General features: G+C 38.5%; 1 protein-coding gene across 8 annotated transcripts in view; it reads right to left on the bottom strand.

Moving 5' to 3' along the window:
* Positions 1-26544, bottom strand: part of FYB1 (FYN binding protein 1) — a 67609-nt gene that overhangs the window by 21586 nt on the left and 19479 nt on the right. For all 8 annotated transcript variants that reach the window (XM_063320951.1, XM_063320950.1, XM_063320954.1 and 5 more), the window contains exons 2-6: positions 20582-21728; positions 4390-4570; positions 2568-2617; positions 1418-1437; positions 570-616 (exon numbers count right to left, since the gene is read on the bottom strand). In XM_063320951.1, coding sequence (XP_063177021.1) covers positions 570-616; positions 1418-1437; positions 2568-2617; positions 4390-4570; positions 20582-21728 — 1445 coding nt within the window. The remainder of the gene's footprint in view (positions 1-569; positions 617-1417; positions 1438-2567; positions 2618-4389; positions 4571-20581; positions 21729-26544) is intronic.

Here is a 26544-nt window from a genome sequence, read left to right as displayed (position 1 = left end):
CTTTTCTTTGGCTATTGTCATACAGTGAATACCATACATTTAGACATTAGCAGAGGAAGAGGGTCCTCAAAGTAAAGGGCTAAATGGCAGAAGAATGACCAGTGCTCATATTCTATCTCTGTAGCTCTGCTAGGGGACTCAGGCCATGAGAAAAGTAAATCCCTCCTCTCATAGGAGTTCTAAGTACATTTATCTAGAGAGCAAGAAAAACAACCACAACAAAAGATCTATCTGGAACCATAGTACCAAGGGGCTGAGCTTATTTTTCCTCCTAGGGTAATTCTAAATAGTGATTCAGACATGTTCCTTATATCAGAAATCAGACTTCTGTTATCTACATCACAGTAACCACATGGTTTTATTGCAGGAGTTTTTCCAGCCCAGGGTGTAGCAGATCTAAGTTGGACAGAACCTGTGAACAACCTGACTTTCTCTAGGTGAAATGAATGAACACAAGAATACCTGTCAGGGACTGCAGTGGTATCACACTTTTGTGCCAGATGAAGTAACTTTGCTAGCAAGCTTCTGGTAATAAAGATACAATAGATTATAGAGTTTAAAATTACTACCTGATGTCGTTTATGTCTTCATACATCTCTCCATCACTTTCTTGGCCCTATAAGAAAAAATCAGTTTTCAATGGCCTACATACATTTGGAAAGATACGAAAAAAACAAACCTGCTATGTAAGCTTCATACAAACTATATAAAAACATTTACAGCAAAGTGTAAATACAAATCAATTTAATCTTCCCAAACCAAGTTACTACATTATTCAAACTCACTATTCTTTTTTTCTGACTTTGTTTTTCTGATACCACAACTCTAAAGTCCTGGATTGCTACAATCACACTAGCACATCACTTAATCCAAAGTGGATGTTTTAGTTGCAATGTTAGTCCTGGGAAGCTTTTAACTGTGTTGATGATTGCACTGCCATGATGAAGGTGCCAGGGTTAACGATAGTTAAACTGGAATGTTAGGGATCTAAATGGGACTCAGAGTAGGGTCTCAGAGACTGTTTTAGTCCTAATGTAGACAGGTACTTAAAGACATGATACAAACCTGTGCTTAACTGAAACAAGTGGTTTATTACTATAATAGAACAAAGCCCTTTTTTCTGGAAAATTTCAGTAAAATGAAATGTCAGTGGACATAGAAGGGGTGGTTTTTCTTTTTTTTTTTTTTTTTAAAAAAACAATTTCTGGTGTCTAGCCAGCTTTGATGACTAGTTCCAGTTTGTTCCGCTTACCCAGTTTTATTTCTGTCCTTCACAATAAGTAAGTGCTTCTACAATTTACTGTCAATATATACTGGATTCATTCTGCAATTAATTTTCTAATGTGTTGAAGGGATTTTACTAAATTTATACATTTGTGCTAAAAAGGATATGTTTATCATGGGGGATAATACTTACCCCCTCTGTATTTCCACGACCTATATGACAAAAAATAAAAACAGGGTATTTATTTTTTGCTGTACAGAAAACAATAAATTCTAGTATTAACTATTTACAAACTGCTAGTAATGCCAGTGATATTAACTAGAAATATGTGCAGGCTTCTGGCCTTTAATGAGGGTATGAATGCAAAAATCAGAGTTTTTCCAGGTTGCTTTTGTAGTATACTGTATGCTGTGAAAAATACCTACAAAATAGCTTATTTCACCATGTATTTTTAGAAGTGGAAAATTTGTTTTAAAGATTCTTTTGTGACATTGATGAACTTACCTACGCTATTTGTTTGCAAACTGCCTATTTGTAAAATAAAGTAATTCTGGAAAACCTAATTAAACAGACCTCAATGAACTTACCTGCACCAGCCCAACAGCTGAATAAGGAGGCCAAAGGCTCTTTTGCTAAGCCAGCCTCTACCCTGGGCTGCAGGAGACGAATCTCTGTGAACCTCCTGCTTCCTCCTTACTCTGCAGGTAGTTAGGTAAGAAAGAGCATGGGTTCAGTTTCAGCTCCACAGCCCACATTGCTGTATGGCAGGGATGGAGGGATGGCTAGCACACTAAACGATGCATACTGTGCCTGGCACAGACCAAGTTCCTCTCGAGGAGAGATCAGAAGGCAGACTGAAATTCTTTGCGTCACAATCTGCTTCTCTGGCTGCCCTGGTACAATACAGCGACTCACTGCCTCTTATTGAAGGCAGACCACAAAACGGCATTAAAAGCACAGTCAACAAATTTTTTTTAATCAAGTATAAAACAATGCCCGCTTCACCAGAGCACACAGCTTCAACTCTCTTCAATGCTCAGAGCAGCATTCATTTTGGTTCAGATTTGAAAATCTGGTAATTTACAGTCCCAGCATTTTTCTAACAAAAAAAGTGAGGGAGAGGAGAGATATTTAAAGCAGTTCCTGAGAGTCTTTCATATTAATTATAGAACAGTTAGTGTTACGAGACAATTATCTTTACCCATAAAACTGTAGAACCAGCATATTTAGCTATACAAGTCACTCATTAATACAGTAATAATAATAATAATAATGATAATAATAAATACAATATGCTTACAGCCTCATATAGCTTCTATTAATTAAAAAGTATGCATCTTACCCTGTGAAACAAATTCAACGTCATCGTAATTTTCTTCATTGTCTGGACTTCTGTAAATATGAAAAAGTGGACATGTGAAACCTATGAAGATGGTTTTATGACTGCATTTTCATTCACCATTGTTCTGGTACTTTTTCCAGCTGTTTTATACAATGGCTAGACAGTCTGTTGAGCGCTATATGTTACTTAAGTACCCACGGGATTCCCTAAATTGTTCTTCCTGACTGTGACTTGATTTTTCACATGGGGACACCTTGATCCTGAGTATAAAAGGAGAAAATGAGCCAAAGGCACTCAGATGCCATGGAGATGAGCGTGGTATGAAAAATATAATAGGCAGATGGGCTGACTGAATGGAAAGGATATGTTGGGCTTTTTAACCGTGTTCACAGGTGCAGGCTTCTTACACAATGTACAAGCAGAACACCAGACTTTTGCACAATGTTAAAGATCACTCTAAGAGTTGCTCTTTGACTTGTAGAGCTTAAAGTCTAAACAAGGGACAAGAGAAGCAGTGGTATAAGGTTAGGCCAGGTCAAAGGTCTCTGATGTCAGATTTAAAAGTGCTGTCGAACAGAGAAGCAAGAAATCGAGAATGTAACTAATAATAACATCAGGGACCTTTAATTTTATAATAACTTATAATAGCTGAAAGAAAAGCAGGGCTGACAGTCATCACCAAAGAGGTGCAATCAAAGAAAGGACTTGAAAGCAGAAAGCGATCTTTTAAAATTGGCTTGATGGAGAAAGCACCGAGACAGGGTGAAAGAAAACGTGTCAGCACCCAGGCACACATTTTCAGCAGAGGGCTGCGCAGGAACAGGAGAGCAGACGGACAATCTGGAGGTAAATTTCACGTGTCCCTGAAGGGGAAGAGGACACACTTGGCTCCCAAGCATTTGGCAAGGAGGTTATCCAGGGGGGATTCTGCAGAGGCCGCGGGGCCACCCGTCGCGGCGGCCACTAGATGGGGCAGTGATGGCAGCGCCCAGGGCCGCCCCCACCGCCCCCAGCGCAGCAGCAGCAGCAGCAGCGGCGCTGGACTGGTGTTGTCACACCATCCGCACGAAAATACGGTGTGTGAGCTGACATACACCTCTCTAATGCCGAATATATTCTCCCTGTGTGCCGTTTGCTGCTATTCGCAGTAACCGCTGGCCAGGGAGTAGCTCTTTATTCAGGCTCAGCTTTTTTCCAATCAGTTTTGACGCTAGACTGAAGTGCCTTTAACACTGTTGCTGGGAGGTTCCCCTTTTGCACTCAGCTCTTCAAAGAACGATAAAGAAAGGAGCCCCATATGCCACAGAGGCGTCTCAGTGTTATCACAACAGGCCACAACGTGGCTCCTGGTACAATTTCACAACCAGCACTGAGCTCAGTACCCCTGGCTTGCAAAGCTGCTTCCTGGGATATCGACTGAAAGTCCTGATCCTTCTGGCCCTCTTCCCCAAGATAAATGCAGGGGGGAGCTTCACTTATTGATACAGCTGATTTTCTATCAGTCTATGAGGTCTTTGAACCCTTCTGGATTAAAAAAAAACAGCAGGATGTCTGTTGCCTTCCCCCTCCCCTTGCCAACAGGGCAGAAAGAAGTGTTGTTATAGATAAGACAATTTAGGGAAACAACTGCATAGCTGGAGTGTTCAAGCTAATAAAAACTAATTCCAAATAGGCAGGGACAGGGTAGGATAAGGAAAGTGGTGTGGGACCTCATTCTCCCAGAAACCTTGGACACTTCCAGCCTTAATCTGCTGCTGCATGAGCAAAGTAACAGGCAGAAAAAGCTGAGAAAATAAAGATCTTGGGGTTTACGTTCACTTACATTGTTTCAGAGCTGGGCTTGATGTTTCTGGGAGGCAGGCTCGGAGCTGCTGGGGCCTGCAGGGATGGGTGAGAGGCTGGTGGAGGAGGTGGCAACTGCGTAGCAGAGTGTGGTGGAGGTACAGGTGGGGAGAGTGCTGCTGAGGAAGGTGCTATCTGTTTCAAACCTTCATTTTTAGGGCCTGAAAAAAAGCAGAACAGAGAGAATTTATCAAGCAGGCAGCTGAAGAAGGAACCTCGCTGCTTACATGAAGTATTAGGATAAAATATCAGTACTGCACATACCCCAGAGCAAATACATTTTATTGAACGTGCTCCTTGGATATATTTGGTGCCTTCCCATACCAGAGTAGAGAGGCTCTGCCTAGAATAACGTACTGCCTACAGAAGGCCTTGAAAATGCCTTTGCCAAGACATGAATAAGACACAAAAACATCAGTTCATCTAGTATATAAGCTCTTGTGCTTTAAATTATCATTTAATTCTACAGTTTGCTTGAAAAGACCAGCTGCAGAGTTTCACATGAGCACTTGCTGGAGTTTTTCTTGCTCACAGACTGAATTTCAAGGGAAGGGATGATTGGCATTGATTAAGAGGTGTGCAGGTCTTTATACAACTTCAAATACATTTGTAATGTAAGTTGTAAAAGGCTGGACTTAATTTTCTAACAAGCCCGTACTAGAAGTGGCAGTTTGAGAAGCTGCACGGAAGCTACACCCTCAACAAACAGGTGCAGCCTTAAAAACAAGATGATGCAGTGCATCATGCACAGAAGCCATAATTACAGGAGTGGGCTGGTGTACATGTGTGCGGCAATGAATTCATGCTCCGTGTACAAGCCACAACCAAGTTATAGTAACTATTTAAATGCCATGATGTTAAACCTAGAATTTTGTTTCAAATAACACAAGTGGATTAAAAGCTACCCAGGAAGAATTGTCGCCAGATATATACAGGGAAATCCAACAAAATCTAAGGAAGAGGAGAGCAGAAGGAAAAAAGCAAATTCACAGTTCAGTTAAAAACAATTACAATCGAAAAGAACCCCCTTGTCTTCTGGAGATTTTCTTCAAGTTCCCACCTGAATTACTGAGATTAAAATGTTGTCAAGAAAAAAAACTTTCACCACATTGGAAACATAGAACAATGACAAATATTTAGTAATGCTTAATATCCAGACTGAAAATTACAAAAAATACTGAAAGAGCTTTCTTTAGCTGCTTGGGAGTCTGAAATTCTATCCTTGGAATAGACAGGAGAGGAGGAATTGGTAACTATTAGAAGGACCACTCATGTGTCTCACAGAAATCAAAGTGGAATTATCAAGCCTTGGCAGTTTTCCCGCTTACTAACAAAGAACTCAAACATTTCTGGATTAATTGGGCTTCATGGCTGCTTGGAGCAACTTGTCAACACACATGTCAGTAGCAGTGCATTTGAAACCTGTTACGTTCCTCCATTACTTAAACAAAGTACTACAAGTTCCAACACTGCTAATTAGACAGGTGAATTCTTTGGTGCTTTTGTTAAGGAACACTAATCTTGCAAAAGCAGACCCTTACAATTTAAGATATGCCAACATTAATGTTGTACAGTATGATGTATCTTTTTATTCACACATCTTTTAGCATTTTATTCAAAAGTATAGGCAAAAGGCAAGTGAAATAATCCTTTCGCTTAGCACTGAGGAGGCTAGAGCAGGGTTAACGTGTGCCAGATGGAGAGAGCCCAAACAAGAAGAGTGGGAATGATTAGACATCTAGAAAACATGAATTCCTGGAGATATTGAACAAATGGTCGTTGTTTAGGGAAATATTACAAGACTGAGGGAGAACAAAATTAGCAACTAAGTCTCTGGCAAAGAAGAAAGGGGTAATTTTTTTCCCCTTCATTTCCATGGTGGAGAATGCAAGAAGTAATGCGTCTGAAGGCCAGCAAAATTTGTTAGGAGGTGCTTTCTAATAGTGAAGGTGGAATTTCCATGGCTTGAGATCGATGTTGAAGAAGTAGGATAAACTTACAGCACAATTAGTTTCTAGTACAGTTGCTTGTACCCTACACAGAGGGATGGACAAAAAAACTTCTTTACATCCCTTCCAATTCAATGACGACATCCTCTGTTGTCCTACATTTTACAATACATCACATTTAAAATACTTGCCCCTATGTTGAGCACAACAGCGAGAGATCTACTAAAATATCCTTTTGGCTAAAACTTCTCTTCCAGAAAGATGACCCACTTGTTTGAGGATAAGAGAAAGAATGTACCACTACAAAGTTCGTTTGGTTAAGTTCACTCACTGTTGAAATCTGCATCTTATTATTTTCTAAGTTCATCTGGCTTCAGGTTCCATTACTTTTATTTCTACCTCTGCTTAATAGATTAAATGCCTTTTTATAACCAGTGTTTTCTACCCATAAAGTATCGATACCACTGAAATTAAGTAATATCTCAGGTTTCTTTTTGATAACTTTAAAGAAAGAACCTTTTAAATCTCATCTCAAGGCATTTGCTTTTTCCATCTAGCAATTAATTTGTAGCTATTTCTGTAACTCTGCAACTTTTACAGCATTGTAAAAATCTGGCACTGGAATTCTACACAGCATGCACTTGTCTGCCACATGCAGTGATGAAAATTACAAGTCATTCTTCATCTGGCCGTATCTCTACTGATTGCATCCAGGGGGTTTCAGTATTTTCTCCGATTGCCATCCCTCCTCCTGTTTTGGATGTACAGATGCCTGAATATCAAACTAAGGTCCATTAGCAAAAAGCTTTTATTCAAAAACTTTGTAACTATATGAAGATTCCTTAAAGGTAAAACTTCAAGAATTTAGGGTTACAGGCTGACAACCATTATGCATTAGACTTTTCTGTCACATCATTGTCCTTACTCAACTGTAGAGTTATTTATGATGTCTAAATTTTTTTCCCAAAGCATTACATTACCTCATTTAGCTGGTATTGTTTACATTTCTTCCTTCTATGTGTATATTTGCATTTGAGTAAAGACAAACTTTTTTAAAATGAGCCAAGATTACACATGGTTGTGCTTTTGTTGTATCCAAGTTTCTGAGGACTGTGTGTTCACATTTAACTGTTCACAGTCTTTATTCATCCACAGACTTTGCCAGCTATAGTGTTTTATTGTTCTAAAATCCCTGATAAAGATGAATAATACTGACAATCTAAGCATGTACCTGCAAATGAATTCTTTTAAGCAGATTCTAATCAAATAAAGAAACCAGAAAGGCTTTTTTTCATAAAAGGCATGTTAATTGGTATTAATTATACACTCAAATGTTTGTGTTTTAACAGGGAATCCTGTATCAGTTTTTTCCGTGGTTATATTTATGTTGCCCTAATACAGCGTTGTGTATATACACAACATGCATACATGCATTATGTCATCATACATTGTTACTTCATTGTGATTAGTTTATAGGACTTAAGGTAAAAATTCTGCCCAAGTCTCTGTGCATAATACTTCTTTCATCTGCTGTCTCTTGAGAGCCAAATCCAGGCAATAGGAAACTTAGCCAGGAAAGAACACCACATTCATTTTAGATTAAGTCCTTATTTTTAAGTATAAGGGCTGAACAACCTGTCCCTTTTAATTTATGTACAACGCTGGAATCTAACAATAATTAAATGATCATCACAGTAATGAAAACACTGCTTTTTTATATTCTAACTATTAGAACTGACTCTTCCCTGCCTTTAGACTTGTAATTACCAACGCTTACACTGACTGAAACTGATGTGGGTGTAAACTGCTTTAATTCTAACACTGAAAACAATGGGATGAGTTAGGTAGGAAGGTGACATTCGGTATGAAAAAACTGTTATAATCAGGCCCACAGAGCCAAAGATATCATAATGTTTCAATAGTGTTTTGTTTCCTATTTTAATGGAGCATTTCATTTTGACTCCAGTTCCATCTTCTTGTGACTCTGAGACAGCTGGTTCTCTGAGAACATGGAAGAGCTCTGTGCTGGTAGCGGAACTGAAGCCAGCTCCAGACACTCAGAACAAGAAATCAAATTGAAACTACATCCTGACTTGATATGCACCCAAAGCACAATCTCATCACAGGAAACGGTGTTAAGGACCATTGCTGTGTGGTAGCTTTGACCACTAACACCTCAGTTTCCAGATAGCCTCTTTGCTCTTCTTGGGACTCTCAGCTCTTTCACATGCTGTGCCACACTGAAAAAACAGATGTAGAAACTGAAGCTCTTCACAGAGAAATGAAAGAACAAATGAAAAGGAAAGAGTTCCTCAAAACCTGTGCAGCTGTATAGCAGCTGAGAGAAACTTGCCATAGAAACTGTCCATAGAAAGTACAAAATATCCCATTATGCTGCTTGTTGTATTAAAGTTCTTTAATCATGCCCAGAGCTTCAGCACATACAGCGGAACTGCACACAGAACACTGCAAACACTTCTCCTGTGTTTTTGCTGAACCTTCTCAAACAACTTGCATACACGCAGCGACATTTTTGGAGAACGTTTATTTATCAGGAAGTTCAGGGCTCTGAAGTTGTCTTGATGTAGAACTTGTAATTTTGACCCTTGCCATTCCTGGCTTGTGAAAGAGCTCTTTGGTAGCTAACATAACATTTAGAAAGAACCTATCTTCCCTTCATGTCCAGATATTCTGTGTTCAACAACCTCAGGAGAAATCAACCTGTCTCTAACAGTACTCTATAATTTCCTCTCCAATGTGAACTCAAAGAGAAACTAGTGAAAAACTCAAAATAAGTCCAGCTATTTTGAATCCATGTGCTTTATGTAGTAAAAAGCAAGTTTCAGGGCAGGATGAGACAAAGATTCCATATTCTCACTTTGCTGAAATGTTCAGTGCTGTCCTGAGATGCTGTATTACTCTGTCCTGAGATGCTAATACCAGAAATGTGTGGCAGACTGAAGGGAAATCCCAGCAGTGCCTGGAGTCCTTATTGGAGGAGCACATGCAACAAGCAGTACTCAGTGGGATAGGAATCTGATGGGAAACAGTACTTTGGTCAGAGCCAGTTCTCCCCAGTCCTTTTCAAAATCGTAAAATAAGTTTGACTTGTGCAAGGGCTCCAATACTGACAAAGCTGAAATAACATGTCTTTCTTTATCCCCTCCCTAAGTACCAGTATTCGCTTTTTGGAGGAGAGATTGGCACATAGAACAGTATCTAATTATCAACCTGAGCAAAACAGATGCAGTCAAAATAAAAAAAAAAAAGCATATTTTTAGCACTCACACCTGCAGTTCAACATCTATTGACTGAAGATACACTCTTTGATGATTAATTCAACCTGTACTGCAATATAATATGATTACTTAGTACAAAGCTTTTAACTGGCAACAAAGGCAAATAATAATTTTGATAATCTCCATTGAAGTAGGAAATTATACCATCCTAGCAGGGGCTGGTCTGGCTTCAGCTATTCATATTTTTCTCACACCTTGTCTGGGCTGCAGCAATAATGTATGCCTTCTCTCAAAGTCAATGGTGCTTAAGAATTCCAATTAGCTCAGAACAGCTCTATTGCACCTTATCAGCAACACACTCTCTTGCAAATGCATTACACTGGCCTCCAGCCTCTACGCAGTCCAGACTCAACTGCAAAGACAACTGTGAATTAGGTTTAAAGTGTCAGGCTGTAGCATCTAAGTCATGCATTGCCTTGACCCAGGAATTTCTAGTCTAAGATTCCATATGAAACAAAACTGGAACTGAACAGCAATGCATATCACACTGCCTTCCATTTCCAGCTCACTCTGATTGCACCTACTTCACCATATATACATAGCAATATACATATGTAAGAAAATCCCTCCGTAACAAGGCAGTTTCTTGCACATACAGGGGGAAAACCTGTTTTTTCATTTCATATCCTAAAAAGCAGACCATCGTTCTTTGGCCTTTGGCTAGACCTTATTCCCTTTGACCGCTGATGCAGTCAGCTACTGATGAGGTGCCAACCCCTTCTGCTTTTATTAATGTGAAGAAAACCTGATAATGATCAGCTACTGCAAGGAGACTCCAAACATTCTGCAGGAAAAGATGCCTGGAATTTTAAATTTCTTAGTGAATTTCTTTAGTGTTTATAAAAAAGGACTTCAGGATTTTTCAAGCAGTTACATGATCGAAATTTTTGCATTTTGAAAGAAACATCCTGTTACAAAACAAAATGCTTTTGAGCTACTCTGCAAATGCAACATCGGTTTTCAGTTTTACTGCAAAACACTTCACCATTTCTACATGCAAGACCTGGGAAGCTTTTGGGTTTTACAGAGGGTTTGCTAAGAACCTGCAACAACATCTGCAGCAGCTGATCACCCACTTCCTACTTTATTGATAATTTGCAGAGAGCTGTTCTCTGCTCCGCTTCCCTAACCCGCATATTCATTTAGATACAAGCCATAGTTTCAGATTTCATAATTATGCTTCTTTGGAGCTGCTCAAAGTAAGCAGGTAAACTTAGAATGTTACTGAAGCTCAGTGCTTTTGATTATGCTGTTGTCACACATACTGTAACAACAGAGGCACAAAGATTATTGGAGACATTGCTCACACGTTGAAAACAAATAGCACAGAAAGTTTTTGATTATTGCCCTCCTCAAGTCCAGACTCCACTTTAAGAAATGCCTGAGTACACTCTTTTCTTTATTTTCTTTTCTTTTATTCTCATGTCTCCGGATTCTACCTCCAGTTAGATGGTAAAACTGCTTTTTCAGCTTTGTACAAAGGAGATCACCTCCAAAAAAAGGGGAAATTTGAAGGAAGGGAAAAAGGGAAAATGGACACCTAGTACAGGTGTCCATCCATTTTAAGACTACTTTGCTGATTGTTTCTCATATGTCATGAAAAACATGATCAGAGCAGATGGGGAATTTGTTCCTTTTTAAGCAGATCTTCTCATTGATCTCAATTGGGAAATCTTGTTTCCAGAGCAGATGCAAAGACTACCTCAAGGATATTTCACATAACACTTCTTATATGCCTTATATTTTCTAAGTAAGTGACACAGAGGTGACATATTAAGTCCCCGACCACATACGTGTTAGAAGGTTTTTCGCATTCTGTGTGAGAATGTAGGGACAAACAGATGAAGGACAAACAACACCTGAAAGTGTGCATCTAAATCTGCAGTTGAGGTTGACAGCTGAAAAATATAACGCATGCACATAATCTTACTCCTAAAAGAAAATCCCCAGGTTTCATCCAAAATACTTTTGTATGTAAAAGCTTGGAGGACTGAGCCTTATGCTGACTAAATATGAAGTTAGATATTCATAACGCTTTGTCTGGGCAGTGCTGACTGGCGTAAGGAAAGGGATAACTGCAGATGTGCAATCGTATGCAGAAGCCTACCCTTCCCTAAAGGGGAACAGAAAAATAATTCCCAATTGAAGTATAGGTGAAACTTTTCATTGCTTGGTAAAAAGCCTTAATGATTACTCCTTTTTTTAATAAGAAATAGTTCTAAACCTGAGCCAGTTAATTTTACATTGCATGGTACCATTTCGTATGCAAGAAAAAAGCAATTGGAAGTATCCAGAGATGGAGGACATGTAAGATACCACTAGTTTAAAATAAATCTTTGGTAAATCATTCATATTTGAAAGAAAAGGCAAAAGAAAATGTGTACAATGATGCAAAGGGAAGCAAAAAAAATGTACTGGAACAAATTTACTTAAAATATGACTATTTCCCTAACCAACAAAGTGATGAAGGGACTGATAATTTCATAAACCTATTTTTCAGTCTGAAAAGTAATTACATCATTACATAGCATGCAATTCTAGTTAGAAATTAATCATAGGCGTATAAACACTGATGTATAAAACCCGGGTTGCCTAAAAAATTCCCATGCAACTAAGCCTTGCATTAAAATAGTGGGATTTTGCACATTTTCTCTTCAGGATCTGCGAACAAGGAACATCATTGTTCAAAATGCATACACTTTAGGAGGGTTCAGTTTCAAATGGAAACGAATGATCTCAGAAATGTTCATTACTAAAATGAACCTTTTAGGATAAAATCAATTGTTAGTATACTGTTTCAAAAGCTTCCTATCACGCTTACTATGAAATGCTTAATATTTTGTTTGTCTCTATTAGCGTGTAATGTTTACTTTAGCATTTAATATTTAAGATCAAAGCTTTCAGGAATGAGTGTCTGTTTCCTCTAGTGAACTATTTGGATGACTAACTTAATTAGTCAACTTATTAACTTGTGCATTGTTACCCATGTAATGCAACCAAATTAAGAAGATTCATTAAAAGTGTTTCTTCCTGTGAACCAAAATGGGTCTAGGAAATAAAAAGATGGAAATACTTGCTCTAATATTGTATATATTGTCTCAAAGGCAAACATTATGCATGCTGCATAGGGTATACATTTGTGTGCCACTAAGGAAATATTATTTAAACAGTACAGAGAAATGAAGACTTCCAAGCTCAAAGAGAAATTTCACTATGTATCAGACTTCAAATATATGGGAAATACATGCCAAACGTTCTTGTAATTATGAGTAAACAGACTGCAAACCATTGTTTTGGAGCTAGCTAAACATGAGAGCTTTAGGGTTCAAGATGCATTCTCCAATAATGGTACCAGCAACATGTGCAGAACTTCATCCACACAATATTTTTGCATATCTAGGAAAAAAGAGTTTTTTCCGGCTTTACCATAAAGCTGTCTGTAAGGTAATATGATATGCCGGATAAACTTCATTGCTACAATTAGTTGCAAAGCAGATTTTCAGCAAAATATGTATCAACTTAAAGAATGGGAGACTTTCAGACAGTTCATATCATTCTTATTGAGCTCTAAATTACAATTATTAGTATAATTTGTATTCACATTATTTGCTGGCATATGGATGGGAATCAGAATTCTTTCAGTTCTGGTGCAGCAGAGCTACTTGTGTACTGTGACCCATGTAATGCAATCAAACGATGAAGGTTCATCAAAAGTGTTTCTTCATGTGAATCAAAATAGGTGTAGAAAATAACAAGATTTCAAAAACTAGAGCAAGGAAACATAATTAAGCAGAGAGAATTACTCAGTTCCATCAGTTTTACTGTTTTTGTCTCTTGCAGTATCTTGTCACATTCCATGATAAAGTCTTAGCTATCTTTTACTTTCCTCCTTATAAAGTCTCCTTTCTAACTAGCGTTCTCAAGACTCCTTCACAAAGACTCTTTTCATATGTGGTGTAATCCCTAAGATATTGTGTTAGGCCCATCCAGCACTGCTGGAGGGTGGGCATGGGTTTCTAATACGGCATGTGTTTCCTTCAGTCCTTTGCAGAAGTCCAGACCTATTGAGAGAATATATTAGGCATATACTTTCATTCAAACCAAAAGTGGTCTCAGAACAATTTAAGCTGCATGTCGTAGTAAATGATTGTTTAGTCTTACTCAACAGAATTAACAGGTGTATTTGCATGATTTATCTTCAGAGTCCTAAATTCTTCATCTTAGATTCTGAAGTCTCCGCTCAGGAATTATTACAGCTGACTCAATGGGATTTAGCATAGTCAACTACAGGAATGACTCTAGAATTCATACGTAGACTATAACAAGTGTATACATGAGAAAAATATATTTCTGTGCCTCTATACTATGATATAAACAACCCATATCTTATTGTTAATTTTGCTAGAATCAGATCATCTTGAAGGGAACAAGTGTGCCACATAAGGCCTAGTAAACAAAAATGTAGGTATTTAGGGGAAGATCTATGAATGTGATGATTGTGGAAGTTAGGAAAATTTAAAACTGGGAACTGTCCTCTTGTGGCTTACTGATGGATGCGTTTTATTCCTTTTTAATTAAAAATATACATTAAGTTATTTGAAATATATTTCAGACTGTTGTAGCTAAGGAAATAATAAAGGGCAATGAGTTTAAATACTAATTTGAAATGTTTTTTGTGTACTTTTGTTTCCTAATGCACAACACAGCAAATTGTACCCAAACAATCTTCTGCAGGGAAATACTAAATGTTGGTTTCCCTCAAGAATTATTTTATCTATAACTTGGATTAGATCTCTCTGTTTCCTTAGGCACATAAAGAACTTGATCTATCTTTTTTCAGTGCTGTAAACTATGCTAGCAGTTTAATTTGTAGTCTTGTCCACATATTTTAGCAGAAGTGTATGATGAATCCTTGACCAATTAAAGGTAATGCTTCAAAAACTTCAGTGTGGCAGGGTTTCCTCCATAGCATTAATATTCTTTGCTGTGGAGGCTCTTAAAAAAACTGAAAAAATTTCTCTCTGATGGAAGCAGACTGAAAGTGTGTGTCTACTCTTTGCTTATTGAAAAAGTTTAGTCTTACATTCTATAGTTATGGTGCATGTATTTATAGCTAGAGAATTAAGATGTGAGCAAAAAGACTAAGGGAAATTTAATTCAACTGGTCTTTTCGAACTTAAGGTTTAACTATTGAAAGATGGACAAAGGAATAATATTGAAATTAGAAAGGAATTCAAACGTCTTTTTTGAAACTGACTTTATACCAATCCCATGAGCAAGACAACTCCTTTGGGGTCAGACCCACATGGGTGATGTCATTGCACTTGTACCAAACTATGTACATTGTCTGGGATTTCATACACTGCAGTGTGATTTTCATGATAAATTCACAACTTTGACTCTATTTCAGCTGAGGATCATTCTTCCATTCTAGGAAGTTAAAAAATTGATTCTCCTGTTTTTCAGAGGTGTAAAATATCTCAGTATAATCCTGCTGAAAGAAGAATTGTTTGCATTCTCTCCCTTTCAGAGAAGGAGAGAGAGGAATGTCCTTAGAGGAAACCTGAAGAGCTTTTACATTCATTTCCACTAAAACTACATACAGCTACTTGTCCAGATGTTGTAGTTGCTTTCAAGCAGATCCAGTAGAGTTAAGTTCTTGGCAGATCTGTGTGATCGTAATTTCAACTTCACTTCTGTAGTTTTCAGGTCAAAAAAATATGGGGGACCAACAATAATAGACTTCCACATCATGGAATCTAATAAAAGACTCGGCAAAAAGCCTTGAAAGTCTTCAAATTCCCAGAAATAGTCTCACTTCTGTACATTTTTGATATTACTTAAAATTCAACATTTTAGCTATATATAGCAAAGTCCAGGGATTATGTTGCACAAAATTATCATGCTATTCTGAAATTATTATTTTGACACTTTCTTGAGCTGTACAGTGTTTTATGGTGTGCTACAGTTTACCTGTGCAAACAAAGACATCACATCTTTTCACACAGCTACCCCCACCCCACCCTGAACAGTGTTTGATATTATCACCTACTTCTAGTTTCGTTTGTCTTAAAAACCAGATGATTTGTCTCAAGTTACAATTCTTTTTATTTCCTTACACCTTAATACTGAGCTGTTGCATAACTTCATCTGATCTAGCACTGAGGTATAAAAAAGAAAACCTACATTGACCTTTTAAGTCCAGATTCTGCAGTAAACAGCTGTGACATCCTGTGATAAAAAAATCCCCTGTACTTTAAAACTTTGGAAGCTGCTGTTTTATTTTGCCATCAAGTAAGAGCAAATACTGACTGGTTCTAAGGGGCTTTGCAAAGACAGTTAAGACATGCTTATTGTGCTTGATTGTTAATTACTTTGCCAACAGTGTGTTGTGAGAGCTTTGACAATGCACCTCAAATTTTCATTCCTCCTTTCTCTCTGGTTGTTTTACCCAACTCAGATAGGCATGTCACTGTGTGGGTACACAATCCATCACAGATCAGAACCTCTACAAGGACTGCAACCCTAACCCAAATTATAAATAATGAGAATTTTCTTACATGTTGTCTTTTCGCCTAGATTCAGTAGTTTCCTTTTGTTTCTCCCAGTAGAGCTCAAAAGCTTCTCCCTTGCTGAAGCCCTAGTGTTGATGGTTCACGGCGTGTTCAGAGGTGTTTCGAGTGCTAGGAACTCTGAGCCTTCAACTGACTTTATGTGCGTGGCCATCTGTACACACATGATCCCACTGAGGTCAGCCCAGGTGCAGTTCTCCTCTGGAAGCAACGGTACGGCTGTAGCCTCACATGGAAAACTGTCTGCAAAATGACTTTGCTTCTCTTCTTTTTTCTAACAAGGCCTGTTTGCACTTTGGGTGTTTATTATAAAACAGTATCGTTAGTATCATTTTCTGATGCACATGCATCTCATTGATTCTAAGCTGACGTAAATATGATCTCTCAGGGAAAATTGCTGTAATGGGGCATAACACAGGAATTTACGAGAGTGCCATGTATTCACAGGCATAGACAGGAATTTCTTAAAACCTGCTTTCACTGGAAAATAGTAATGCATCAATAGGCAAGTTTTCCTCAGCAAGACACTTGTGTCTACAGAAGTTTTATCAAGAAAAATTTTTCAGGACCAGGTGAAAATTTGTAGTCCAAAGCAAGGCGAACACCGAAACAGCATCACTTAGTATTTATGCAGGCATGGTGGACAGTTTAAATCCTTCTCCCACATATAACTATGACGCCTGCATCTAAGGCAAGTCCTTCAGCCTTTAACATTTAAAGTTATTTCATGCCCAGTGAATATTGATTACGAAAAACCAGTAAAGCAGCTTTCGTCGGAAAGGATAACAACCAAAGAAAAAAGGGTGAATTGATTCTTCTGAGAAAGTTGAGTTCAAACTCCTGGTTTAAATCAGGCAATATAAGGCTTTCTGCACCGCAGGCACATGCCCCTAACACAAGTAAAACAACCACCATGTGTGGAGCTTTTCTCTTCTCAAAGGACAACACAAAGACTAACTTTTACCCTAGTAAAGATCAAGACCCCCACCGTTTAGATCTCAGAAAGCTTTGTTGGATGGGAAGACCATTTCCATTTGCTTGTTCTTTTTACTCAGCATCTGAATCACAGCAGCAAATTAAGTAGCTATGGCAAGCTGCTGTTTATCAGGACAAAGTAATGAGCAGGAAGAATTTCTGCTGTGGGGGTGGCATCTTCCTGACATGACTTTGATTCTTGAAATGACAGTTTAAAAAAAAGAAAAAAAGAAAACAGTTCAGTTTAACTGCCTTTCCGAAGTAGGTAGGTTTTTTGATTTGAGTTTAACGTTCCAAGAAACCCAGCAGTGATGAATAACTTTGTTGAACTGAATGCAAGTTTGTTCAGGATTCACTCTAGAACACCTGGTCTCTCCACCAGACCTGTTCTACAAAGAAATGAGCTGTATTAATTAAGACCAAACAAAACACCAAGGTGTACATGCCAGCTCTACAGGGGAAGGCTGAAGGTCAGGGCCACTATGAACAGCTTTCTACTGATGTGGTTTCTAAATCTTTCAGTCTTGCCCTGACCGGAAGACTATGAAGTAGAGAAGACTTTGTCTGACCCTTTAGTTCTGCTTAGTGTATTTTGCAACATGTTTGGACAACAAGCAGTGCCACCATATTGGGCAGCTGCATCCTTAGCTCATGTTCCCAGTGCCAGTAATCCTGGCTGGTGGCTGCACTAGTGCTGGTTAGTGACAACTGGAGATCCTCCTTCTAGCAAAAGTGCTGGTATTATCCTTACAGCCCTGTTCACTGTAGTAATTTTAAATGCATAGGATAAATATTTCTAACCCTCAGTTTTAACAAGAGGATGAACAAATGCCTTGTGTCTGTAAATGCATGGGAACCAGAAAAAAAAGAATATTTGAATAAACAACAAATAAACAAAATAATTCCTCCATTGATGACTTAAAAATAAACTAAAAAATGTACTTTAAAAAAATTAATTGTAGTTTTGGGTGTTTCCAGCCTTCGTCAGGACTTCTCAAAGTTCTAACTAGCAAAGCTCTTATTGTTTTTCTTTAATCAAAGCATTTGCTGGTGTCATTTGCTGAAAATGCTGCCTTTCCACTTTGAAACTACTCTGGGCACTCAAGTAAAGCCAGTCATGCTGAACAGTGCTCTATTGAGAACGGGCAGCTGCTCAGACTGTTTTATATTGACATATCTCTTTTAAAGAGATACACAAATTTACACCATTTGAGGATCTGCCCCAGTCATGGATTTGTGAGAGCATTTCCATAACTGTAGTGTACACAGGAAAATCAGAATCTAGCTGAACAAGAGAAAAGCATTTTATGTTACTGATATACTTCTAATTTTTGAGTGGAATTAATAACAGAATATATAGTTGCCTGCACACTGTGTTTTTAGTGTGACTTCTTTTCTTTAGAGAAAGTCAGTTCTGAGCTTTGTCATCCGGTCTTAACCCCTTTGAATGTCTTCTGTCTCAGGAAGACCAAGCTTGTGTGCATTGAAAACTGCTGAAGCCCAGGCCATACTGTATTGTAAATACGAAGGCACAAGGACAAATTTTGTATCAATTATATTACATGACTGTACCTGATGTATTGTACGTGCACAGTGTGGAATTATTCAGAGCATCTATCATCAGCTACGTTGGGCATCTAACATTAACGCTCTGAATCACACCATTGGGCATCTGCCTTTCCCACTGACTACACTGAAAATTTAAGAGTCTAAGTCTGATCTGTTCAATTAAATCTAAGAGAGATGGTTAAGGCAGACTAACGTAGGTGAAATGCCCCTCATTATTGGAAACTATCTGTGTGTACCACCTGACACAATTATTTGCAATTACTTGAGTTAAAATTGCTCGAGCTAAAAAAATATACATGAGGATTGAATGTATTCCTTGCTTCCTGAGCTCAATGCAGACAGCAGTGCATTAAGAAAACAAACAAACAAACAAAAAAAACCCAAACATAAAAATTTAACACAATAATACATTTTTATTTCTGTCCTTGTTTCTGTTATGCACCAAGACAAAGACCAGCTTTCCTCTGGGCCCATACGACCTAAAACTTTGATTTTAAAATGTGATCATGATTTCTTACGCAATCACAGTTCCTAGTTTCTGGTGCCCTAAGAAAACAGAAAAGGCTTCCTTCAGGTACTATAAAACTTGTAATAGAAATACGTCAATTGGTATCACCCATTCCAACTAGAGTGGCTGATTTTAACTTTTTAGAATTGTTAAAGAGTGCCGAAAAGCTTTGGAGGAATACCTTAACCCAGAAGTTTGAAATACAGGTGATTTAAGGGAGAATTAAGGAAATTCACAGCCTCCACAAAACCGATGTCTCCTTCAAAGAAGTGACAGTGGATATGTGGGTCTAACTTTAGGAAACTACATTTTTACATGAGATTTACAGGGGCATTATTTTGAGTGCCTCGGAAACAGCTTTTATCATTGTTGCAACTTGTCTTACGCAGTTAAAGGAATCTGTTGAAGCAGAACTCTGCGGGAGTGGAGTCACAGCAATTTCTTTTTTTTCACAGGGATTTTTCTCCTCCCAGATATTTAAAATGTTTTTACAGAAGCTCTCATCACACACAAGACCATCTCAAATTTTACGGAAACCTAGTGACAAGCCTTAATATTCATGTCTGGATTACAACAATCAGAACGTTCAGAGGCTTCGTTCTTCACAAAAATAATGAGGTAGAGCCTCAGGTGCTACTAACTGCCACACTGCTGAAATCATGCAAACCTAACAGAAAACACTGAGTCCAGGAGATACTTTTGGAGTCTGGATTCAGATCTGGGTGTAAAATCAACGCAGCTCCATGTGGGAACAATCTATTCTGTCATTTTGGACAGCATTCAACTTTCTAAACAAAATTTAAAATACAGCAGCTTATATGGTCACGCTGTCATTATGAAAGGCAAAAAGGAAAAAAAGAAAAAAAAAAAGTGTCTTTACTACAGGTTGTGGTATATCATTTTGCTGGACCTCAAGCTGTGCCCAGGAAGTTACTGTTGAGAACAGGACGCACAACATCAACCTCTCATTTATAGGAAGTCAGGACTTAAACGTCTGTTGAGAAAAATACTTAAACTCCCTGACACAAGTTATAGCTACATCTAAGTAGTTTTGAAAAACAAATAAACGCAATACAGAAAGTATTCATCCTACACGTCATCGCTGAGGAAGGGAGAATATAATTTTAATTTCTGTCCTGTACAGAGGAGACACACGCATAGGTTAAAGCTTTAAGGGGTTGTCTGACGCACAAGTTTCTTGTTATTTCTGAACAGAAGAGGGGATTCCACCTGAAATGAATTGGCTGCTTAATGCATAAAAAAGCCAGTACCTAAGAAAGTAAAAACAGAGAGGACTCACTGTCTTTTGGGTTGCTCTTCTGGAACCTTTCCAGGTCCACACTGGGGGGTCTGCTGGGCTTCTGCGGGGGCTGTCCCAGTTTGAACAGTGGGGGCAAGGCTTTTCGCTTGGGGGTTCCTGAGCTCCTGTCCCCATCCTCTTTCTCTTGCGATCCACCTGATGGCCTTCCTGCAGCAAGTGCTGTGTTCGTCTTATGGAATTTAGGAGAAGATGAACCTGATTCTTCCTGGATGATTTTGTTGAGAAATATGTTCTTGGCAGCACTTATTCCCTTTTCTTCAGCCTTTTCATCCATAGTTTTGGAGGTGCTTTGAAGTGAGCCGGACCAGTGGCCAGTAGGCTTCAGAGCCATGTTGGAACAATGACTGCTTGCAGCTTCTGCAGCACAGTTACTATTTTCATCCATTTCCTTTGCTGCTTTAAATGAGCGTATATTTGGTCTAGGGCCTGACAGTCCTTTTTGCAGAAAAACATTTTTATTAGAAGTGTCTTCATTGTGGGAGGCCTCATGGTTTAGAGAAGGTTTCTGTGCAAGAGGTGGTTTAGAGACAGGAGCCTTGGGCTTGTTTTCTTGTGTTGCAGACATGAACTTTTCCTTAGCTCCAGTTACTTTTGAAAATGCTGGTTTTGTCTCATTCTCCTGTGGCGCAAAATTTGAATTTGGTTTTGTTTCCAGAGGATTTTTTTCTTTCTCATGAGAAGCAGAGTTAAGGAACTTGTTCCCTGCAGGTTTTGGATACAGAGGCTTTGGCTCTTCTGTTGCCAAGTCACTGGTTTTGGTGGGAGGTTTAGTGCCTCCAGCTTTTCCATCATTTTCTCTGTTAGTTGCCTGAAGATGAACCCCAAACCTTTGTGCCACTGGTTTCAAATATGGGGGCTTTGGATCCTTCTCTGTTTTATCATCAACTGAAGGCTTGCCTGCCACAGGAGGTTTAGGATGAACAGGTTTGTGAAAGGTACTGGGTCCTGAAGAAGTTAGATCTCCTTGACTTGCAAATTTCTCAAGTGCCGCTTTCCTCGTCTGTAATCCTGTATGGATACGCTGTCCTGGGACTTTGAAGGGTCGACTGATACCAGAAACATCCTCTGTGGGGCTGATACCCGTGTTAAACTTCGCCATGAGTGACTTCACATCTGTCTTGTCATCCTATAAGCATGAAGAAGAGAAAAAAAAAGAGCAGCAATGAGAAAGTCCCTGTTGCAATGTTCACACATACTGTACTTTAAAGGGTTTCCTGGTCTGAGGCTTGTAGTGCTGCTGATTGGCTGTGGAGATATTGTAGCACATCTTCCTGTAGGGTTAGAGAAGCTGAGCGTTTTGTTATAGCCTTGCAGTGGTTATACAATCTCTTAAAATTTTCAGTGCAGGTGCTGCCTTTAGAGAGTGGTCATGCAGCCCCTTTTGGACACACTACAATTTCTGTTTATTTCTGGAATTAGGAACTGAACACCTACTAAATATAGGAAAATACATAATACTTTAAAATTAATGTATCCTTAAAAATATGAATTGTCCTGTGGTGAGAAGCGTAGACTGTACTAGAACCTGGATTATGTACCAGACTAACATATTCCTGCCAACTCTTTGGACAACTGCAAGTTCCTTTGTGAAAACAGAAATTCTTCTGGTTTGGGGTGTGTGTGTCAGTTTTTCTTTCCCTTCTCAGCAGTTTTCTTCCCTGCTGCTCCCCCGCCCTCGCTTTGTCCTTGTTTCTCTTCTCCATTTTGTATCTGAAATGTGTGGTTGGAAAATTAAAATATGTGGAGTAAAATAGGAAGAAATGACAACTAATATACGCAGATACTGTCCAAGACACTTAACTTCTTGGGGTGGGTGAAGGGTGTAAAGTTGAACAATTCCGAGTGGATAAAACCCAGCTTCATTTGCAAATGTTCTAATTCCTCGGCCCTGTTCAATACCTTTCAGGACCAGCCTTGAATATGAACTGAGAGCAAAGCTCAATACATTTAATTCAATATCATTAGAACACAGCACAGTGAAGGCTGGGGGCAAAGGAGAGTGAGCTTGTCCTGCTGCACTGGGCTGGGGTCACCTTTGAGTTCCAAGAGCCCTCTGCAGCAGGGAGTCCTTTCCCAGCCAACAGCGACAGCAGGGGTGCAGCTACAGCTGATACACTTGTGTATCTGAATCACAACTTGTTTAAGTGGGATCTGATTTACGTGAGGAAGTTAAAATGTAAGACTAATGGTATAAAGCAGGGGTGTTATAACTAAGAAGGGCTCTGAATCATTTGTTTGGAAACAAAGGAGTATCACTACAAAGCACATTAAATAGGGGTCTGGAAAAAAAATTTAGAAAGAGTTTGAAGAATGAACTGTGTCTTCAGTCAGTACAGTTCAGTGGGTGTTCAGTAAATTTTTTTACTTCATTAACAAGAGCTTCTAAATTGAGGTTTTGCTCCTTTTGCCTTCCGTTTGATTGTATATCACATTACATGCCTGTTATGTTGGAATAGTTTTACCTGTGACTTCTGCAACTTAAAGTTAACTTCCCTCGTCTTTCCGTGTCACCAAGAAATTCAGTCTTTCAAAACTGTTTGTATTATACTGCAAAGTTACTTACAATAAATGCAGCCAAAACAAGATAGACATACATGAAGCTTATCCCCAAAGCACCATATTGTTATCTCTTTTGCACATGTAGGGAAGGGAGGAAGTAGACATTTACTATGGAGATTATCAGGTTTAAGCCATCTACTGCTGGTTGATGCATACGCACTCACACACACACGCAATTACACTGCAGAGATACGTATTATGTATCACTAATCATTCAAGATTTCTCCCACAATACCTCACAAAGCACTGATTTTACCCACTTGAACAGAAAGTTTAACTAATTGCCATGCCAGACAGAATAACAAAGCCTTTTGTTTCTGATCTCTTTTGACTTTGTACTAATGCATGGTTTTTTTTAACCTTCTGTAACAAAATCTAAACCATCAGAGATACTATAACTTTACCTCAGTGCCTCAAGTCTTCAGAACGTATAATTTACAATCTGATGAGCTGCTTGGCCAACTCAGTGGCTCATTTCTTTTGAAAGTTATAATCTGAAAGGTCCCTTCGAATTTAGACACTACTATGATTCTATGAATAAATTGATTCTTCTGCTAACTTTTCGATTTGAAATTTAAGAAAACATACTCTGTCAAACTACAATAATGTGAATGTTCTGGACAAGAGACATCCAGCATATAGACCTCTTGTAAACTGGAAATAAAATTTTCTTATTATGATGTATCATTTCTGAGAAGTTTTCTACATCTTTGCAATAGCAAGATCAATGACATTCACACATGGTTTGAAATGCACTAAACCATTCACCACTGCCACGTTAGGACTGCCAATGGATTTCTTTTAATAAATTTCTTCCCAGTACTGTGAACAAACCTTGCCTTAGTCATCTAGATTTACAAGCTCTTCAAGAGAGCTTGTGGAAGGGTTTACAATCAGCAATGTAGCTGCTCTCATTTACTTACAGTGAGTTGTAAGTGGTAAAGGTAATACTAAGAATCAGAAGACAGTAAGAAATCTTTCTTCTTCTCTTTAATGTACGTCACCAGTTCCTGCTTTCATAAACTATGTTATTCTAGAAGCCATATTGTGGATTCTAATGCACAACCTGTCTGGCCAGGTGGACAGATGGGGAACTGGGGAAAAGAATCTTTTATTTGTGGCCCTGCTCATAGAGTAATCCTCACAGTTTCTGTTTTTCTCTTCACAGAAGCGACAGCAGTTACCTATTCCATTAGCACATACAATAGGTTGTAAATTATGAAATGGGAACTTGAAAAGATTCTGAAGTGAGATTAAGTTCACCCTACCCTTCCTCTCTAAAGGGCAAAGTGGCCGTGGGACAGAGGAGTCTCATTCAAGAAGTACTTGGGTTATTTTCTGAACTTTTCCTTTCTGCTCTATTGGGAAACTCAAGGCAAAATATTTTGTCTTTTCAGCTTCTGATTTGAACTGGAAGCAGCACATAAGGTGCACAGTAACATTTGCTTTGATATGACATGGTTGCATTATTCAAATATGTTTGCTCAAATCTAGAACAATACCTAGGTTTTAGTTCCTATGCCACAGATTCATCAACATTGGTAGATGCAGTACTTTCCCACCCTCCCACTGCCTTCAACAGAGGCTTACACAGATACCAAGATACACTTGTACAGAATTCTTCCACAACTAGATCTTAATTATATCTCAGTGTTGCAATTCTCCGTTATTTACAATATAACTGCACATTTCTGTACAGAAGTACAACGTAATGAGAATGGAAGAAATATAAAGGTTCTAACTGTATTCTTCCTGAACGTACTGTGAATATTTCAGTCTCAACTAGCAGACTGATAAAAAAATTTTTTTTTTTTTAGCATAAGTATGCTCTTATTAATTACTTTTCAGTCTTGGTGAAGCCAAAAGATCATTTCATTTCAGCTTCCCCTTGTGGTTACTCTTTCTTCAAATGGCAGCACTGTATCAATGAAAGGAAGAGCAGATATGTGTGCATACGATCCTTAGATAAGAAAATATATAACTGTTGACTGTACAAGGAATTGTGCAATTCTTCAAAATACATGCAGATCTGATTTATAAAGGAAAAAACCCCATCTTTTCACTTCTCACCTGTAACTTTTTCTTTTTTATTCCCAAGTGACAGAGTCTAAACAATCCTTTTAAAAACTCATTATCTTTTAGCAGAATCAGATCTTGATGAGTTTGCTAGAAAGTAATGAAATAAAGATTGTAAAGCTCTCCCTTTGAGAAGAAAAGTGTGTATACTCATGACTTCTGTGACAGTGAAATAACCAAAGAAGCAGGTAACCACTACGGGAATTGAGCACTAACCTATGGACAGGATATAAGGAATAGGGAACTGGACAGAAAATGCAAGGAAAATGACATATGAAAGTTGTAGAAAAATACAGATCTGAAATTTTTTTGGCAACTTTATAATGGCCTGATTTAACTTCTACTGAAGTTAATGTATTTGAGAGAGTTTAGCTGCTTGCACAAGATGCTAGTGCCATTCTGAATTCATGGTAAGTTATTGCTTGGCTATTTCCTTTTCCAGACAGAGAGACTTCAGAATTATCATTATGCAACTTTGTTGTTTCTGGTTGCTTTTCTTCCCCTTGAGTCTAGTTATTATTACGAGTTAAAGAAGACTCCCTTTAATAGTGAGTGCAGCATTTTGAAAGTGGAGTTAAGATGTTGCAATACCTGTGAATGTAGGTAGTGGAAGTATGAAAAGAAGGCAGAAGGACAGTGTCCGCCCAAAGAAAAAGACTTGCTAATACAATGGTTGGCATACAAGAGAAATGAGACCTCATCAGATACTGAAAAATAAAGAGGCAGGCTATCCTGCTGCCTGGTTTTTGTTTTTTGTTTTTTGTTTTTTTTTTTTTTTTGAAAGGCAGATCTCTAGGATGGAGAGGATAGACAGAAACCTAAGGAATTCCCCGGTGAAAGGCTGACAACCTCTGTGTTATCCCAGAACATCTTTTCAAGCATCTCTTTAACACCAATATGACAAAACGAGCATACTCATGAGGACGTGCAGTTGTCAAAATTAGACATGACACTGCTTCAGCCTGATCGCACTGTATTGTGTCTTTTTTGTTGCACATTCCTCTACACCTTTTTCGTCCCTCTCTTATCGCTTTTTCTCATCTTTTACCTAATAATAAGACCGACTATTTCATATTGCAGGAACATAAGAGGACAATATGGTTCATCCACTTCAGGTCAGTTTGAGACCAGGACTAGTGAAGGCACAGGGCTTGACCAGAACAGCCAGATGACATCCCAGCGTGGTCCCAAACTATTCCTGTCAGAGCCTATGCATGAGGCCAAGGTGTCTAACCATGTATGGTCCTCTCTTCATCCTATGTCCTGATAAGTTCAACACAAAGTTTCACTTTTATTTTCTTGCTTCT

The sequence above is a fragment of the Chroicocephalus ridibundus genome, chromosome Z (assembly GCF_963924245.1).
Source record: "Chroicocephalus ridibundus chromosome Z, bChrRid1.1, whole genome shotgun sequence".
Lineage (NCBI taxonomy): Eukaryota > Metazoa > Chordata > Aves > Charadriiformes > Laridae > Chroicocephalus > Chroicocephalus ridibundus.
This window is presented reverse-complemented; position numbering and strand designations above follow the sequence as displayed.